An 18,655-nucleotide genomic window follows, 5' to 3' on the forward strand; every position below is an offset into this window, starting at 1 on the left:
TGCTCTGATGTTGCTCAGTAATCATGTTTCCATCCTTTTTATGAGCGTAAAGTAATTTACACGTCGGTTCTACAGTTTCAGACCGTCAATGTGGTTGAAAGTATGGATTATTGCCGCGTTCTATACAACTGCGAACTCAGAAAATTATCAAATTATGACGTCAGTGATTTTCAGGTCGGAAAGTCGTTGCTCTAGAAAGAGGTTTGAGTTGGATGACTGTTAAAAAATATTTTTTTCCCAGTTGGAGCTCAATTTTTCCGAGTTCCCAATTGTTTTTGAACGCTCGGAAGTCGGAGATTTATGGTTCCCAGCTGTGAGTTCCCAGTTTTGAACGAGGGATATGTCCCTCACGCTCCTCGCAGGTTGAGTAATAATAAAAGTCATGCCGCCATGGTTCATATAAAACCTTAGGTCAGACCATGTCTCCTATTTCTATTTGCAACGATACACTACATGACCAAAAGGATGTGGACACCTGCTCTGGAACATCATTCCAAAATCATAGGCATTAATGTGGAGTTGGTCCCCCCTTTGCTGATATAACAGCCTCCACTCTTCTGGGAAGGCTTTCCACTAGATGCTGGAACATTGCTGTGGGTGTAACAGTATAGCTTCCTCTGCACACATCAACCACAGTCACTCAGGAAGCATAGTTACCCATCACACCACGAAAGCCACATCGACTGAAATACTTTTAGCGCGCACCACCGCTAACTAGCTAGCCATTTCACATCGGCCACATGGGGACTTGCTTCCATTCAGCCACAAGAGCATTAGTGAGGTCGGGCACAAACAGCTGTGGGGCAGAAACTGAATGGCAGGGGTTGGCCCTTGGCCAGTTTACACAGCAGCACCTGGCCTACTGTGCATCATACTCCTCCGACCCATGGTGAGGACCCTCTCACAGGGGTACAAGCTGCAGTTCTGACGCCAATCCCCACCATACTCAGGGGTAAGTATGACCTCAGTCACAGACCCCCTGAAAGTTTTCACCCTCAGCCAGGAGATTACATCTCTCTTAGAGAAGGGCGCAATCACAAGAGTAAAAGCATCAGAACAGCAAGCTATTTCCTATTTCCTGGTTCTGAAGAAAGACTGAGGCTTTCATCCAGTTCTCCCCTTTCATATGTTTCGGATAGTCAACGTAGCTACAGGGGAATGGTTCACGTCCCTGGACTTAAAGGACATATACTTCCACGTCCCTGTGTTACCTGAACACAGACGTTTTCTTGCAGTTCACCTAGGCATAGGCATACCCGTTTGTAGTATTACCCTAGCCTCTCCCTGGCTCCGCCTGTCTTCACAAGATGCATGAATGCAGCCCTGAGCTTCCTCCACCTACAGGGGATTAAGATCCTTTCTTACCTTGACGACTGGCTCATCTGCGCCCCCTCTCATGAACGTGTGGCCGAGAGCACAGCACTGACCCACATAAATACACAGGGTCTTACTGTGATCAACGAAAAGTGCAACTTCACACCAAACCAAAAGTTCAAGTTTAACACCTCAGTGTGTGGACAGCATTCTTCCACTCCTGCAACAATTCCAGTTGAAAGCATTGGTGAAAGTATGAACATTCCAACAACTGATGGACATGCTCGTGACGTCCTCCGGGGTGACACCGTAAGGCCTGCTGTCTTTAAGACCACTTCAAGTGTGGTTCAACAAATTCCGCTTGGACCCCAAGCAGGACAGACACACCAAAATCCGAGCGACAAGGGCGTGCTACTCTACTCTGTGGCCGTGGAAAAAGAGAACCTACCTGACTACAGGTATCCCTCTCAGATCAATTCCATCAAGGCGGGAAGTAGTGATGACCGATGCTTCACTAACAGGCTGGGGAGCAGTGTGGCAACACAGGACTGTACGTGGAGAGTGGTTCCCCCCCTGGAGGAAAGAGCACACCAACATGCTAGAACATTGGACAGTTTACCTCGCTCTGAAACACTTTCTGCCTGTTCTCAAACACAAACATATCTTGATGCGATCAGAGGTAGGTCTGTACGGTCCCTACAGGTGGCTCAACATCTCCTGACATGGGCCCTACCACAACTGCCAAACCTACGAGACATCCATCTGCCAGGCAAGGTGAACGAGGTGGCGTATTTCTTGTTGGGACAGAAACCGCCCCCGGGGAAATGGAGATTTCACCCACAAGTAGTGAAGATGATATGGCAGCAGTTCAGAACAGCAGATATGTTCGCCTCAGAGCAAACATCCCACTGCTCACTGGTTCTCTCTGGCAGAGACAAACAGCCCCCTGGGCATGGATGCCTTAGCACACACATGGCCAGGGGGCCTGCTGTATGCTTTCCCTCCGACTACCCTTGATCTTAGAAACCCTGCACAGGCCCTGGTTTCCAACCCCCCTCAGTCTTCTGGAGGGAGAGCCATGGCAGCTGCCACCTAGACAAGACTTGCTCTCAAAGTTGGACCAGAGGATATGGCATCCCAGCCCAGACCAATTACATCTATGGTTGTAGCCTCTGAAGAGCCCAACCCTCTACTGATCGGCTGCGATCCCACTGTCATTGAGACTTTACAGAACGCCAGAGCACTATCAAGCAGGATGATGCATGCTGATCCCTGGAACCTGTTTACCAAATGGAGCTCTACCAGGGCAGAGGACCCGGTGTCTTGCTCCGTACCTGTCATATACTGAGCTTCCTTCAGTCACTATTGGACACAGGTCGCTCTAATTTGACCTTGAAGGTGAATGTCTCAGTCATACCAGCAAACCATTTACGCATCGATGGTAAAGCGACGAGTCCACGGCCTCATCGGCAAATTCTTACAAGGTGTTTTTCCTGGGCTTCAGTGGGAAATCAAAAGGCATTGTATTGTCCAAGCAGAGGCTTTCACATTGGATTGTTGATGTCCCCTGCACGTTCTCAAGATTTTACAAGGTCAACGTCGCATCCTGCCAAACAATGGGGTCTACCATTCTCCCAGTGGCATCGGCGCATTAATCAAAGGTTAGTGGTTCTATTCCTCGAGACCTTGTTGGTATGAGTCATCCATACTTTCAACTGTACTGATGGTCTGAAAGGTATGAAATAGAACGGAAAGTTACGAATGTAACTATGTTTCAACGAATACCTGGAAGACCATCAGTACTTTCCTGTTGCGCTGAGTCTTATTGATGTATGGTTTTACATGAAACGCAGAGGCACATCCTCCCAAACTGTCACATCACCGGTATGATTTTGTTGTTATTATTACTCAACCTTGTGCACTCTGGCCAAAAGCCTGCAGATGCAGTGTGGGTATAGCCTACATGATGAGATTGTTATTGGCAAAAGAGCAAGATAATTTTTATTTGTCAAATGGCAGCCAAGCATTGATCATCATATTACCAGAATAAGAGTTTAAGACCCTCAATATTTATTGGAAAGCTCAAGCTCATCACCATGTACTTTCACCACACTGTGAAGTTCATTATAATTTATTACTGAGTCGTAGTGGGAGGACCACACAGCATAACTTGACCACAAGTTTACTTCGATATGATGGTTAGGCTATATATGTGCATCGGGCGGTTCCACTGCTATTTCTTAAATAATTTATTTTACTGACACAAAAAGATCCCTCCATATTGAACTAAATAATGATCTATCGGCATTTATAAAATTGTACCAACACTTCCAGTTTCTATCACAGCTGTCATGATTTTTTTATATATGGTACTCGGATGGAAATATGGTTAGTCTCTCAAACTGCCTTTCTATGCCGTGCTCTTCTGACTCTCAAACTCATCAGAGTGCTGCCAGCCAATGGTCATATTTTTAAGAATCATATTATATATACTTTTACCAGTTGAATATAGACACAAATGTAATTATTTTTGGAATAAAATAAACTTAAATATTTTATTAAAATATGCAAATTAGAAAATATATCATTAAATATGTGCATATTTGCGTATTGCGCAAATCCATTTTCCTGGACACTGTATTGAAGCCAGTCAAAATATTTTGGTTTTGGACTTATCCAGAGCAGATTGTGGATAAATACTTTTTTTCATCCTTCTATTTGTAAAATAGTTAAGACATGCTTGTAAAATGCATTTTTGGCAAATTCTTCCAAAGAAAATGTTATCTAGAATAAAGAATTGATAACATTTCAACAATTCCATCTGGGCAAGTCTGGAGAATATATCTAAGGATAACCATACACCATTTGGTGAATGCAGATGCTTCTGAAGAGAAAATGTTTCAGGAAATGGCAGTTAGACAAGAACACTGAATTTAAACTATCAAACACTAGACCCAATCACCATCTCTTCAAAATAAGTTACTAAATATATTCCAGTTTGTAACATTCTCTATGAAATGGGCTTTTAAATTATGTGTAATTTAATGTAGTGAGCTTTGAAATGATTGAAAATTGATGACGGTAGTATGATGAACTAAAGAAAGTATATATATTTTCATCAAGTTAACATTTGTATGTTTACTTTTTGAAAATACTAATATTGATGGACCAAAATACCAAAGAAATCTCAAAATTGGTAGATCGGTAGATGCAAAAATGTCATTTCAGCCTGTGGCGCCTGGCCTTAAACATAATTAGTTTCAGAAATATGGACACATCAGTCTTGTATAATTTGTTTAACTGCCAGTCAGGCAACAAACCATTGTGTCAACAAAAAAACAGTCAGATTTAAGAGACTTTCTTTATTTTCACCCTTCAAGAGGCATACATCTTCCAAAAATATTCATGACAAAATAACTTTCCTTTCAGATATATTAGCATTTTGCCTCTACAGCGTTTATATACAATATCTGCATTGAAATTCATAGTGGTATGAATATAAAGAGATTTGTCATTACATTTCATCAAAAATTAAGACTATACCAGCATAGTCAATATCAAAAATCACCTTCCATATAGTTCCAGGATAAAAACAAAACGTATTTTAAAAATAATACTGACATTATAACACATTTCAAAGAACTGGATGGTACACGCAGTAAACAACCCTATCCATTTAGCCTATAGGCTGTAGTGTAGAGGCATTGCTGCTTAATTCAAGTTTGTTTATGTGTAAGAAAGATAAAAATGGACCAAAGTCATGCATTACACACAGCTGAAGACAACAAAAAAACACGAAACATTTTGCGATGTAAATAATATGCTTATATTCCTATAATGAGTCAGGTACATTGAACAAATTAATCAAGCTGATCTGAGCACACAAAGAAAACGTATAATGCTTAAAGGCTCCTGACATCTATATCTAGAACACAGGATGAGAAACTGTTAAGTGCTAGGATTCATCTACAGTTAACGTTGAACAGCAACGCTTAAAAACGATGTCGTGCGGTAAATAAGAGAGGACAAGTCCAGCAAATCCTCAGAAAGCGAGTACAGGCTACATCACAAAACGGTATCAAAACAAAAGGATTGATTTGATAACAGAATACGCATCTCACACATTTGTAACATACAGCATTCTCCAACAAAATACGCTTCCCAATTGCTGAAAAGCATCAACATCTTCTGTCAAAGAAGTAATACGTGAACATCATCTAAGAATCCACAGATGTTTGTAGCACAGTGACAACAATTCTTGATAGCATCTCCCTATGCTTTCAGAGGCAACATTTCTAGGCATCTCCCATATACTATAGTGCATGTTGACAAAAGTGGTTTTACCAGTAAAATGAGCGGAGTAATTTAGTGTGAGGTGGTATTGGGATTATCAGTAGAGATAATAGCTGTTGTGGGGCAATTTGGAAGAGGGCAATAGTGGTTCTCATTTGTGAAGAACATTTATGAGTTGAGGATCTGAGAGACAGGGGAATATGAGGGGGCTAGATTCACTGTGCAAATCTGTAATGATGTAAGGAAAGTGACTGTTGCACTCTTCAAGTATGACTTCCCAGACATCTCATCCCCCCGTGGGCTACCTGAAAGAGTGTCTGAAATGCACACTCCTCCGCTTCAGCTTCTCTGGGTTGTGTGAGGCCATGTGAGAAAACTCTCGGAAGATATCCAGGTAAGTAGTGTCTCCTGAAAAAAGGATAGCAATGTAACAGAACATTATCATCAAGAATTGCATTAAATCGATCTGGTAAATAACAGTAGGCCTACCGTACAATAATGTAGAATTTGTGTTTAAAAAAAACATGACATCGATTGTTCAAAACCTGAAATGATTTTCAAAAATGAAAGAGCCTCTAATCTAGATAAATCAACCGAGGAACAAAACGACAGTCTAGGCACCAAGACGCTCGGCTTCACTCGATTTCTAAATTCTCAAGCTTCAGTTTTCTGGTGACCATGGTTACAGCCAGTCGAACTCCTTTCGACCTCCTGAGAAATTCTCAGCTCGACTAATTAAAAATAACATTCCAGTCTCTTCCTGTGTGTGTGTCTATGATCAATGGCTCATACGAGAGAAGACATCCTCCCGAGTTGACATCGGCCAGTATTGAAATCTGACATGATGGATGTTTTCGCGATCTAAAAGTCATATTCCTATTAACTTCCAGTGTAGTGAGAGCGGCTTTGTCATGACGCTACGTCATATCAGCCAGATTTCTGCCTACTTGAACGCCAATAACTCAAGATACACGTGAAAACATGAAATGACCCCGGGAATCAATAGAACATCCCTCAGAGATGCACCAAAACAATAACATTCAAAATGGGTGAACTTTTTCTTTAAGCAGCACACCACCTACAGGTGAGAAATTGAAAACAAAGCGCTGAAACAAGTAAGGTTTTGTAAATCACTAATGTTATAGGGGCAAACTGGATTCATCATAGAACTCATTTGAATCCATACGTGAGTTAAATGTCAGAGGACAACGTTTCTAATCTCTGAAAATGTGTTGACTAATAGGTACAGTGCCAGTTCAGGTTAATGCGGTTAGTTGTAGTGACAGAGGGAAAGTGTTATAACGGTGATATATAAAAGAACAGAATAAATGAATCAAGAAGCAGCGGGAGAAGTCAGGCTTTGAATCACATCTTTCATTTATTTTCAGTATTTTCTCATTTTAGAAGATATTAGGAAAAGGGAATGAACATAAAACGGTAGCAGTAGTGTAACTTGCACAAAGATATCCAGAGACACGTGTTCTCTAACAATATACAAAGAAAATGTACAGATTTAAGTCAGAAACACAAAAATGAAAATACAGAAGATAGAAGCAAGCAGTTTTAAGTGTTAATAGTTTTTAGCATATTTACAGCAGAACAGTCACCTAGTCAACCAATAGTTTAATCAATCCACTGACTCATACATACACTGTACAACATGTAAACCTTTAGTGGCTTGATGCAAATCATCGATATTGTTTAGTCATAACATTGTTTCCCAGATATTTCATAAGATTCACTACTCTTGGTCTCTTCTTTTCTACTCAATATTTTCTCCTCAAATGACTTGAACTTTGTGTGGTCTTTGGCTTGAAGTAAACTCAAGCAACACAAACACAATGCCAAACATAAGTTGTTACTAGCCTTAAGCGAGGACAACTAATTACATTTCCTGTTTAAGATGATTTCAAAATGGTAGTAAACAACTGCACAGTATCAAATTAAACCTGGGCACTGTGGTCACCCTCTCACTATGTACACACGGCATATATAGTGTGTACACGGGCAGTGCTTACAGAGAAGGGGGTATTCTGTTGGTATTCAGAGGAGCTAGAGGGAAAGCTGGCATATTTGCATGGACCAATCTTTCTCTCCCGTTCTCATAGGCCTGGGAAACTATGCCTGTATATTATGGGGTATTCTATCCAATATATCTGTTTTTAGTTTCAGTTTGATTATAGACCACAGATCTAACTGATCTGTAATGTCTTTTTATGTACAGTTCTCATGATTTGGCAGCACATCACGCAGTTATTTTCTTTTAACAATATATAAAATATTACCATACACAGATGAATGAAGTAAACAAAACCAACATGGCTTTGAAAGACCTGGGCACCGGCAACCCATGCACTATTCAACCAAGAAACCCAGAACTAATCTAATACTGTAAAGCCATGATACATCAGAATACCATAATAAGTCAATATTTTCGACAAACATATACAAATACTGTACCCAATACATGTGAATTTTCATATTATATATATATATAAAAAAAAAACTCCATCTCATCGCAGTTTAAGGTAAATCTCGGTCATTTTCTATTATAAGATTGGGAGTTGTGGTTGTCTTTTCCAAGAAGAGAAGTGAAGAAATGACAGTGAAGGTTAACTGGCCTTGTGCGTGTGAGTGCTCAGGAAAATAAAATCTAACAAAATATATCCAGTTAAAAAAATACCATCTGCATCGTATTGATAAAATGAATACAAAAAATACAGAGTATCTGTATTTAAATTATCATTGCACTATTGCTCTGGGCAGTTCATCATAAATTAAGGGAGAAAACCTACACTACTAAATGAAAATAACGAAAAGTAACTAAATGAAATTCAAATCATTGTTGGTAGGAAAAGTGCATAATGTCGCTTTAAAAATCTATGAAATGATAAAATAATCCATATCATCTACACTCAATCACAGTTGTTCCTTAGCTTCATTGTTATCCTGGCTAATCACCATAATGAAATTCACAAGTACACGCCTCTTTTTTTTTTTCCACACAGCGTGCGTGTACTGAAGAACCACCTCATGCCACAACACAACACAGCTGGAGCAGAACCGACAAGCTAGAACGACAACAACTTTACAGGCCTTGAAATGAAGGTCTGTTTTTATACCCTTGACAAGACTACTCGTGTGCTGCTTTGGTATCGTTACATGAGCAGGCAGAGTAGCTTGATGAAAGTATCGTGCAGCATATTGGTCTGATCTGGTCTTTGGTTCGGAGCACACTACCCTACCTTGAAAACCGCACGCAAACACCTGTCCCCTCTCCAAATGAATAAAGAGCAGCTGAATTCATCCACTTGACATGATTATTAGGTAGGTTACATTATGATTTAAATTCACTTAGAAACTCGATTATAAAGTTGGTCCCTAACCATTTGTTGACAAATGACCTATCTCTGAACTAAATGTTGCCAGTCCAAGTCAACAGTACAGTTTTGACATCATGATAAGAGTTAATGATACTGACATCCTATGCCGTTGATAAGGAATAGTAGTTGGCATATTCTGGTCTGGCCTCGTTTGAACAATGTTAGTCTGCAGCACTGGGTGAAACAGGTTTTTTAAGAGAAGAACCATAAAGCTGGGAGGGACAGTAGCGTGTAGGGAATCTGGTAGAGAAATGTGTGTTTTGGACTACGTTCCTTCCTGCACAAGATTCCCGACAGGCCTGTCCCGCCACAGTCCTGGTATGCTATTGGCTTCCCCTTCAACCATGACCAGAAAGGGAAAGACTGAATTGGACCAGGAAGTGTGACTGACTTCTAGCACTCAGCTATGTTGAGACAGATAAACTCTTGTATGCATTTCTTATACTGCTGTTCAGTGGGGCTGCTGGTGGGGTATTGACCTGGCTGGCCGAACGGTCCCTCCGACTCCCGCATCTCCTCGTTCATCCTGGCCAGACGCAACCTTGGGGGAAAAAAGGGAGGTGGGAGAGAGAAGGAAAGAGGGAGGGATGGAACACAACATGTCAGATGGATCCACTCATACTAGCCAGAAGTGAGGAGCTACAGTCGTCTAGCAAGCTAACCCCCGGTCATAACATGCATTTCAAAGGATCGTGTGAGGCTGAGTAAGTTGAGGGACAAGGGTGTTGTGTCCCACTGAAACTCACAAGGTGACGATGTCTGCGTTGGCTGCCTGCACAGCGATACTCAGAGGATCCTGGCCATCCTCGTCCCCGTCGTTCTGCGTGGCTCCTCTCTTCAGGAACAAACACACCTGCCTGTAGAGGGCAGCATGGAGACGGATCAGACGGGAACATGCACTGAACGCTCCCACATTTAAATCAGCATAAACAGAACTGGACCCTGCAGCTTCGTCCCTTATGCCATCTAGCACGAGGAACAATATGAATGAAAAAAAAAAAAAAAGAACCGAACAATAATCTGCTTTGCAAGCTACATCATTGACCATGAAAACTATTCTTTAAAAATGTTCACGAGTGACTCAAAAAGAACATTGACGATAGTAAGGAAAGAAACAGGGAACGTGTTATGCCTTGGCACTACTCACCCTGTGTGTCCCAGATATGTGGCGTGGTGCAGTGGCCCCCTCCCCTTTGCGTCTCTTTGGTTGACGTCAGCTGCATTCTGGAGCAGGAACTCACAGGCTATCAAAGAGCCCTGGAATGGAACACACACACACACACACACACGTTGTGAGTCTCTCTCCATATGGCCAAATAAAGCGCATATAAAATGTGACAGAATATTGTGGTCAGTAAAAACGCACAAGCTGACGCACACCCAAAAATGTATTAAAAACTGTATTAAAATAATTACAGAAAGTTGCACACTCTAAATATGCTCCCAATACGTTGTGCATATTTAGAATATTGTGATCATGCATAGACATCCTGTATGGATAGATGCACACATTCATGTATGTTGCAGTGCTGTCAGTTGAGGCCACTGAAGAAGAACATTTCAGCAAGATGCCTTTAGCGCTATTCATCATGAACGACAAGGACTGCCTTTGCCAGTGTACTAAGAACAAGCCTGCCTGTTATTACAATGGCTCACCCCAATCACAGCCTGTATGAGTGGGCTCTTGCCATCATCCTCGTCGTTGACGGAGTTGACCTCAGCCCCGTGGGCCAGCGCCTCGGCCATGACGGGCAGGTTGCGTGCCTGGGAGGCCTTGTAAAGCAGCGCCCCAGGGTGGAGCTCACGCCTATCCTCTGGGTCCGACTGGGTCTCAGGCTCCGGCTCCATCTCAGCCTCTCCGCTAGAGTCCTCTGACACCTCACGCTCTGCAGAGAGACAGAAGCAGCAGAGTTACAAATCCAGAACAACAACCGCGACAACTAGGATTCAATACAACTTTATTTATCCCCTCAAGGGCAATTAAGGATGATTGAGATCAATTGTCAGGTTTTCTGAAAATGACATTTCAAAACGATGGCTGAACATATATGTTGCACATTTTTTCCCCCATTCCATCAGTTACCCGTATGTGTTTCTCTTACCCTCCTCTGTGACACTGTCCACCACTGAGCCGAACACTAGGATGTCTGTGCTGCCGTCTGTACTGCCACCCAGGCCACTGTCACTGCTCAGACCTGCAGGGCCAATAGGAGCCAAGCCATGGGCACGTTAGCGTTGCTTCTAGTTATTTCATTTTACACACCACATAAAGGATTCAAGTATCTCTGTGGTTTAGGGTGTAGTGTTTGTATATTAGACGGGTAGGTAACTTACTACGAGGCCCAGATCCCGTGTCGAAGTAAGAGAAGAGGTTGTCCAGCTCATCTGGACAAAACAGTGACTCTCGCCGGAACTTCCTCTCTAGAGCTGAAGCCGCTGTTAAGCACAAGGAGGGAATGTGTAAATGTTAAATGTCTTATGTACTGGGTTGTCATTGTCAACTGATGGTTTAGCACGATTGGGAATAACAAATACAAAGATAAACAAGGTATCCTTTCTCTAGTGGCAGGAGAGCAATTAGAGTACCCGAGGAGAGGGTGGCAGGGGAGGCGCTACCAAGCTCCTGGCGATATTTCCGTCGGGTCTTGGGCACTGTGGTGGCACTGTTGTGTCTCCGGCACTTCTTCACACTCCACCGGCGCGCTGACTTTCGCCCGCCGTTCACCAGCACCTCGGTGGCCCCCAACTTCTTCAGGAACTTCTTCTCCACGTACTTAGATTTGATCCACGCCTCCTTCTCTTGCCTGCAGAAGATAGCATGGAATATTGATTGATCACAATGACCCTAGCATCTAACCATCAAATATACACAGTTGCTCAGAGGACATTCCCAGTCTCCACCAATAATCTGGGGGGAAATAATTGATCATCTAAATATTCAAGGGGGGGAGGGGGGGCATTTGAATAGGGTGTGGCAGTTCTTACCTGGAACTTGAGGGCCCTGGTTTCTTCAGGCCCTGCTCCTCACATGCTCCCTCATAGATGTGGTTGATGACACTGTTACCCAGCTCGCACATTAACTTGAGTAACTCAGGTTCCCATGAGTCCAACGTTAGAGAGCGCACCTTGGAGCAGTGAACCCCCAAACTCCTGCAACAGAGACCAAGACACAACTAGTCTTAACGTGATGGCATTTGAATCCTGTATGTCTTCAAGTTCCGTGGCTAGAATTATTATTGGGTAAGAAGCATTTGAAGTTAGTGTTGCTAACAACACGACGCACATATTTTTTTCACCCTTGCTTTGCTTATAACAACATTAAGAAGGCAGACGTAATAGCCTCCCCTAATAAGCAACACAGGAAGCTCCATGACAGTTGAAAAGCTGCAGTAGGGGTTTCAAATCACACGGGCGTTATCCCCTTGGAAACAGAGTAGCTGCCCTCAATGTCATGCAAATCTCCGCTCCACGAACAAAACCTTTTGGTATCCAGGCAACTGCTGCACGGCATACCAAAAAAGAAAAACTGTGTGAGAGAGTGTCTCTGTATCCCTCCGCCACTCTAATGGGAAACCTCATGTGATCTCATCTCAGCACTGTGAGAAGACAGGCTCTGAGAGAAACAGATCATGAATATTCAGCAGATGGTCCAGGGGAGGTGGTGATTACATAAGCGTTGATAATTGCTGCATCTCTGCAGTAAACTGTAAAAGGAGGAAAACTTTCCCCATCTAGCCTAATGCTTGACAAATACCCTAGCGGGGTACAGCTATGATGAATGCAGTTCTAGAGTCAACAGAGCCACAGTATTAAGGACAGACAGGTATTAGACAGGAATCTTCGGCTTGCTTTGGCCCGGTTAGTCAACAATTGCGTACTTTCACCAAAGGGATGCCATTATATTCAGAGTGTCTCAGTGCTGTGGTGCTTATCGTCTAACTCCCATCCTGTCTACTCACTCAATGAGCTCTTCCAATCAAACACAGCGTGATCCCATAAGTAGAGTTAAGCAGCCTAGCAAACCCAGTGGGGGGGGGGGGGGGGGGCAGAACGTGCCCTATACTAGCAGATAACAAGGTAAGGCTAAGGCACCCTTTTGGTCATTGGGACTCTTTCATATTCTCAGAGCCAAGAGACCAGCACATGGTAAGAAACATGGTCTGAAACAGTTACAAGTGACCCCTTAAAATGATCCCTCGCCCTACGCTACAATCTGCTGCTACTACATTACATCCATTGATCTACAACGAAAAGGAGCTTAGGTCTAGAGTAGACCATACAACAGTATGCGTGGCCAGTGTAGTATGCCTTTATGTAGTCGCTCTCGGCAGGCCAAGCTAGCTATACTAAACTTATACGAGCTAAAATAGAGCTATACTTTGAGCTAATATATTTAGAATATAACTCATAAGACTATAGCTTTTATTATGCTCTATATAAACTGAGGTGACTCAGATGTCTCCAGTCCATCCAGACACAGTGCCTGTGGATGCCAGAGCAGGATGCCCTGACCTCCATACAAACTGACATTACCTGTGGATGCCGGAGCACTCGATGCAAAGCAGGATGCCCAGGTTGATGGAGGCCCAGCGCGGGTCAGCCTGGCCACAGTCACAGCAATACTCGTTGCCCGGGAGACACTGGATGCGGTGCAGAATACTCTCCCCCCTCATGCTACGCTCCCGAGGCTCACTGGCCGAGTCGATACTGCTGACAGACGGCGAGGCGGTCCTGTCCAGGCGCTAGTGGTGAGACGAGACACGCGCACATGGCAAACGGAGCATAACAGAGGCATGCAATCATTCTCTTGAGGCATGAGACTCTTGATTTTAGATAGCTCACAAATGACTATCACTTCATGCAAGCATATAAGCTTATAAATGATGTGTCGTGGTGAGAAAGTAAAGAGAATATCATTGTTTGTTTGACAGTTATGTTTACGATAGATGGACCAACTGACTTCGACATAATGGTAGTCTGGGCTCTCCCTGTATGCCGAGGCAATGCTGGCCTGCACTGCTTGGATCCAGGCTAGCCGAAGCTTGTCCGACTCCGCTTGGAGCATACAGCTCCTGTAGAATGGAAAGACAGCCCCATATTACAACACACAGTCTCTCAACAGTACAAAACGATAGCCCCTTGGCCCTCTTAGAAGGAGGCGAATTATTTAGAAGAAATCTTATTGGACATTTTCTTAAAAATGTCACCTCAAGGGATTTAAATAAATTGAATGCATGTGTAAGACAAATCCCTTGGAACAAAGGTGAATTGAGTTTACAGCTCATTCCTTAATAGAAGGGCACGAAGAAGAACATACTTGGTGGGGGAGACAACCTCGAAGCAGAACCTCCTCTCAATGTCCTCACAGGGCTTGACAGAGCAAAGCCTGAGGTCCTCCACCACCACCGTCAGGGAATCCTATTGGTCAGTAACAGTGAAAAAGGCCCGGTCAGTCAAATCAGTTAAATTATTCATCACACCAACATTATGTCCAATGTGTCCTGGAGTAAAGTAAGACATGTCGTTTGGATTCCCAAGTTGAGCACCTTTCCCCTTTTGAGCCAATGTGCATATGAGTACACTGACGCTCACATTCTATATCCCACTATGGATTCATGCGAGGGTCGATGTAAGGCCGTAGGATGGGGTTAACACACACAGCCATCCATCGCAGTCTTTGGACAGGACTCTTGAGGAGTATCCTGTAACGGTCCTCTGCCCTAATGCAGTCAGTGTTAAATGAGGGAGGGTTGCGTTTCGCCAATGTAGATCACTGTGACTTTCAGAGCAGCTCTATACCCCATTAAAGTTGCACTCAACCCCACCCCCCCAGGGACCTATAAAGATGATAGCTGGTGGTTATGTGGACTAGCCTTCAGCTTCTTCTGATAGACCAGCTGACTGTTCTGGATGGAAAACCACCGCCTGAAAAACAAGAAATGAATAACAGATGGATGTCAAATGGATATGTTTCTACAGACAGTATATATTATAGATCTCCACTATGTCCTGCGATGGGGGTCTCTAACCAAGGTAACTCAATGCTAGCAAGTATGGCCATTGGTTTCCTAGTGAATAGACTGTATTTCTTTAGTTCCCTATGGTATGTCTTGATATCCTATACAATATCCACAAAACATACCATTGCCAAGGTAGAGACCAAATCAACAGGATTACTGTCATACTGCATAAATAGATTTGAAGCCAGAGTGTGGCTGGTTTAGTGATGGCTACTCGTCAGTCATCTAGTTACCGGTTCCAGGTCTTGAAAGCATTGCTGGCCCTCTTGAACAGGTACCCCTCCATCACCACGCCATTGGGAGCGTCCACGTTGAACAACTCCACCTTTGAGTCGTCATACGAGAAGTCCTGTCAGAGTTGAGAGAGACAAAAAGGGGACCCCAAGTTAACCCTGTGGCCACTCAACATAGGAAAAAATGAGGGTATTTCACTGATCAGTGAGGGAACGCATTTGAGAGGGACAGTGAATGAAGCAGTTGTTCTCAAACTCCTCCTCGGGGACCCTAGCCGTTCCATGTATTTGATCGATTCCAGAGCTGGTACGCCTGATTCAATTCGTCAACTATTCAACAATCCCTTTATAAAAGGAGAATCCGGTGAGATAGTTCAGGGCTACAACAAGATTGTGAAAAGTCTAGGGGGTCCAAAGGAGAGGTTTGAGAACCACTAAAATGGAGTCTCTTCTGCGCTTTTTTGAACTATGACATCACATAAGATCAGGATGTGATATAAGCCCTCCATGAAAGATGCATAAAGTTGTGCAGTCATGTTAACACAATTCACGTGTGTGCGCATGTGATGGGAAAAGTGTGCCGTGCATCCTCACAGAGCGATTCACTGTGCCCTTTAGGAACTCCCATCTGAGATGTTCACTCTGACGCAAATGGTTGTGTAAGCATCTTCTGGCTGAAGAGAATTACTACCCCCCCCCCCCCTACTCTTTTCACAGATTCTTCATTTACACCAACTACACACTGAAAGGCAACTACTTGAGGTTCAGTGTCCTAGTGCAGTCCGTCGGCTCAAGTCTCAGCGGAATCATGAATCGTTGTGCCAATTCAGACAGTTATTTGGTTTAATTTAGAAAGTAGTAGCTAGGATGTGCATCCTTCTTTAAATAAAGGCATGGCTCACAACACAGACCAACATGTACAAAACCGTTACCATGCCTTCAACAGAAATAAAGAAACATTTTAGTGTCTGGCCCATTAAATCACAGTGCTTCCTCTGCCAAGACACAATTGTCTCATTAATGAATAGTCTTGATGAAAGAGTTCTCGGAGAAGGAATATGGAGGTCCATTGTGAGACAATTTTTTACACCTTTATTTAACTAGGCAAGTCAGTTAAGAACCAATTCTTATTTTCAATGACAGATTTGTACCTTGTCAGGTCGGGGATTTGAACTTGCAACCTTTCGGTTACTAGTCCAATGCTCTAACCACTAGGCTACCCTGCCACCCCAATGTTAAGAAAGAATCAAGTATTAAGAAAGAATAAGAAAGAAAGAATAGGTATTAGATTAGAATCATTTGATGTCCTGAAACTTTGCCTGTGACACTCACCCATGGACAGGTGAATAGGTACAGAACATTGATCGAGCTTCAGTTTGGGTTCTTTTTCATGACAAATACACAAACAACCTATTGAACACAATCTTCCCATCGTGGTCAAGTTCCATCTGAATAAATTAGTTCTATAATGAAAAGCAATAAAAACGGTGAAGGTTTGACGACTCTGTCCAATCTGTCATTTCTTTCTTTTAGGACGATTCAGAATAGCTCCATAGCTGACCTAGATAAACGAACGCCAGTGACGGTGCACACAGTCAGATCCCATCCGACACTGTGATCAGTTGAGTTTCATAACGGGGTATTAGCAGCACTGAGCAGGGCAGCACGCCATTAACTACTAGTCACTCCATGTTTGAATGATACAACTACTACTCATTTTGACGTGCACAAATATGTGTTGTGCAATTTGTTGTTACAGTCTGATCTTACAATGCGTTGCTGTTGACCATAAACTAGCCTATTTCTAAATATGCTGTTCAATACTCCATGACACAAATGAACAAGTCATATTTTTACGACACAAAAAAATATCCGTATTCAAATTATGGGTCTCCTCTCTTCACAAAAGGTCAACTCTCCATAAAGCAACATAATGCAAATGCAATCAAAACAATACAAAGTAGAAGTGAAATAAAATGATTAATAGACTACAAAATAAAGCTCAACCCACCAGAGTGTGGTCCAACCGTCCAAATATCTTCATTTTCAAACGTTTTAAGTTATCCAGCATTGGACATGTAAATAGGCAAACCAAAATATAACAGAAAATGTAGGAACTCTAATCAAATGCTCAGTGAATAGGCATCGCTGTCGAGCTGCAAACGAAACGTCCGTTAAGTCCTCTGATCGCTGAACAATTCTGGGACTGTTAGTACCGCATCGTGAATAACTACCCTACACAGACATGTGCGCGCTCCACAATAGCACCTGCCTGCTGCCGTCACTGTGTGGATCTTTGGATTAGATCTTATTATCATACAGCTGCCAGTTTATTCGCGGAACGTCGAACTTCCAAATCAGAGTCGCTCTAGACCCAAAGACTTGCAGTTTTGTTAAAGTGACACCAGAATCCACGCTGCGCTGGTTGGACACTTTTACGACTCCTCAACACTCGGACACCGTGAATGTTCTGCAGCGCGCAATAAATGGAGCCCGGCCCGCGTCCCTATGATTCCATCTGGCAACCAGCCCAGTTAATCAAGCAATCACCACTGAGAAGCTGAGACTTTGCCATCGACCCGAACAAAGAGTAAACTAACTAAATTGCAAGCCACTACAGAAAACATGTCAGTAGCAGCACATTTACCATATAGTGTAGTCTACACAAATATGCACTTATCAATTAGTCCAGTACCCTTCAAGAACGTTTGTCCTTACCATAACCATAATGCCCTTAGAGTAACCCAACACATGTTATGAAAAAGGGAAGCAAATATTTCCTGTATGCAAGCTAACCGAACAATAAAGGCCATTCATTATTCATGATCTGGCATCATGCAGAGGGGGAAATGACTGGCAGTTCAATAATTCAACAAGAATAGAAGCAGAGCATCTTGTTAGCAATGTAGTCAGGTGGGCCACCGTGTTAAAAAAAAACTAGAGACACCAAATGGTTCACAATAAAGGCTACTTTAACTTCCTTTTTATTTATTTATTTACTGTTAGAGCTTTGTTGTGTCCCCATAAACTTAAACGTAGGTTATATGAGCTGATCCTTGTCCGGATGCCGGCAGCAGCGGAGCTGTGCCAGATGAGGGGGATTGGGAGCTGTGGAATGTGAAAGGACGTCGAAGGGGCAACAGCAGCCTGTGAGATAGTCAGACATAGAGTTGTGTATCATGGCTCTGGTCAGACATATTACACCAATTAGTAGGTGCAGATGACTAAAAAGGAATTAACTATTTACTGGTGCAATCCCATCTGTGCTTTATTTGATAAGTCAATTATTGAAAGGAGACTAGAATGGATGATGCATGGATGTTGAATGGATGTTGGATGCAGGTGAAAACCGTTAATTCCAGCAGCCATGTTCCACAGAGGTCAGAGGTCAGAGGCTACTGAGTACAGAGCT

The 18,655-nt window shown here is 42.9% G+C and overlaps 1 protein-coding gene across 1 annotated transcript in view; it reads right to left on the reverse strand.

The window, feature by feature from the left end:
• Positions 1-4,661: 4,661 nt before the first annotated feature.
• The window catches only part of LOC139368495 (arf-GAP with coiled-coil, ANK repeat and PH domain-containing protein 3-like), a 73,336-nt gene continuing 59,342 nt past the window's right edge, over positions 4,662-18,655 (reverse strand). Inside the window, exons 11-24 of the mRNA XM_071107463.1 lie at positions 15,244-15,359; positions 14,864-14,915; positions 14,308-14,408; positions 13,951-14,062; positions 13,524-13,732; positions 11,976-12,140; positions 11,577-11,794; positions 11,324-11,426; positions 11,093-11,193; positions 10,647-10,876; positions 10,138-10,247; positions 9,737-9,847; positions 9,470-9,531; positions 4,662-6,015 (exon numbers count right to left, since the gene is read on the reverse strand). Coding sequence (XP_070963564.1) covers positions 5,909-6,015; positions 9,470-9,531; positions 9,737-9,847; positions 10,138-10,247; positions 10,647-10,876; positions 11,093-11,193; positions 11,324-11,426; positions 11,577-11,794; positions 11,976-12,140; positions 13,524-13,732; positions 13,951-14,062; positions 14,308-14,408; positions 14,864-14,915; positions 15,244-15,359 — 1,797 coding nt within the window. The 3' untranslated portion in view covers positions 4,662-5,908. The remainder of the gene's footprint in view (positions 6,016-9,469; positions 9,532-9,736; positions 9,848-10,137; positions 10,248-10,646; positions 10,877-11,092; positions 11,194-11,323; positions 11,427-11,576; positions 11,795-11,975; positions 12,141-13,523; positions 13,733-13,950; positions 14,063-14,307; positions 14,409-14,863; positions 14,916-15,243; positions 15,360-18,655) is intronic.

This window comes from Oncorhynchus clarkii, chromosome 16 (genome assembly GCF_045791955.1).
Source record: "Oncorhynchus clarkii lewisi isolate Uvic-CL-2024 chromosome 16, UVic_Ocla_1.0, whole genome shotgun sequence".
Taxonomy (NCBI): Eukaryota; Metazoa; Chordata; class Actinopteri; order Salmoniformes; family Salmonidae; genus Oncorhynchus; species Oncorhynchus clarkii.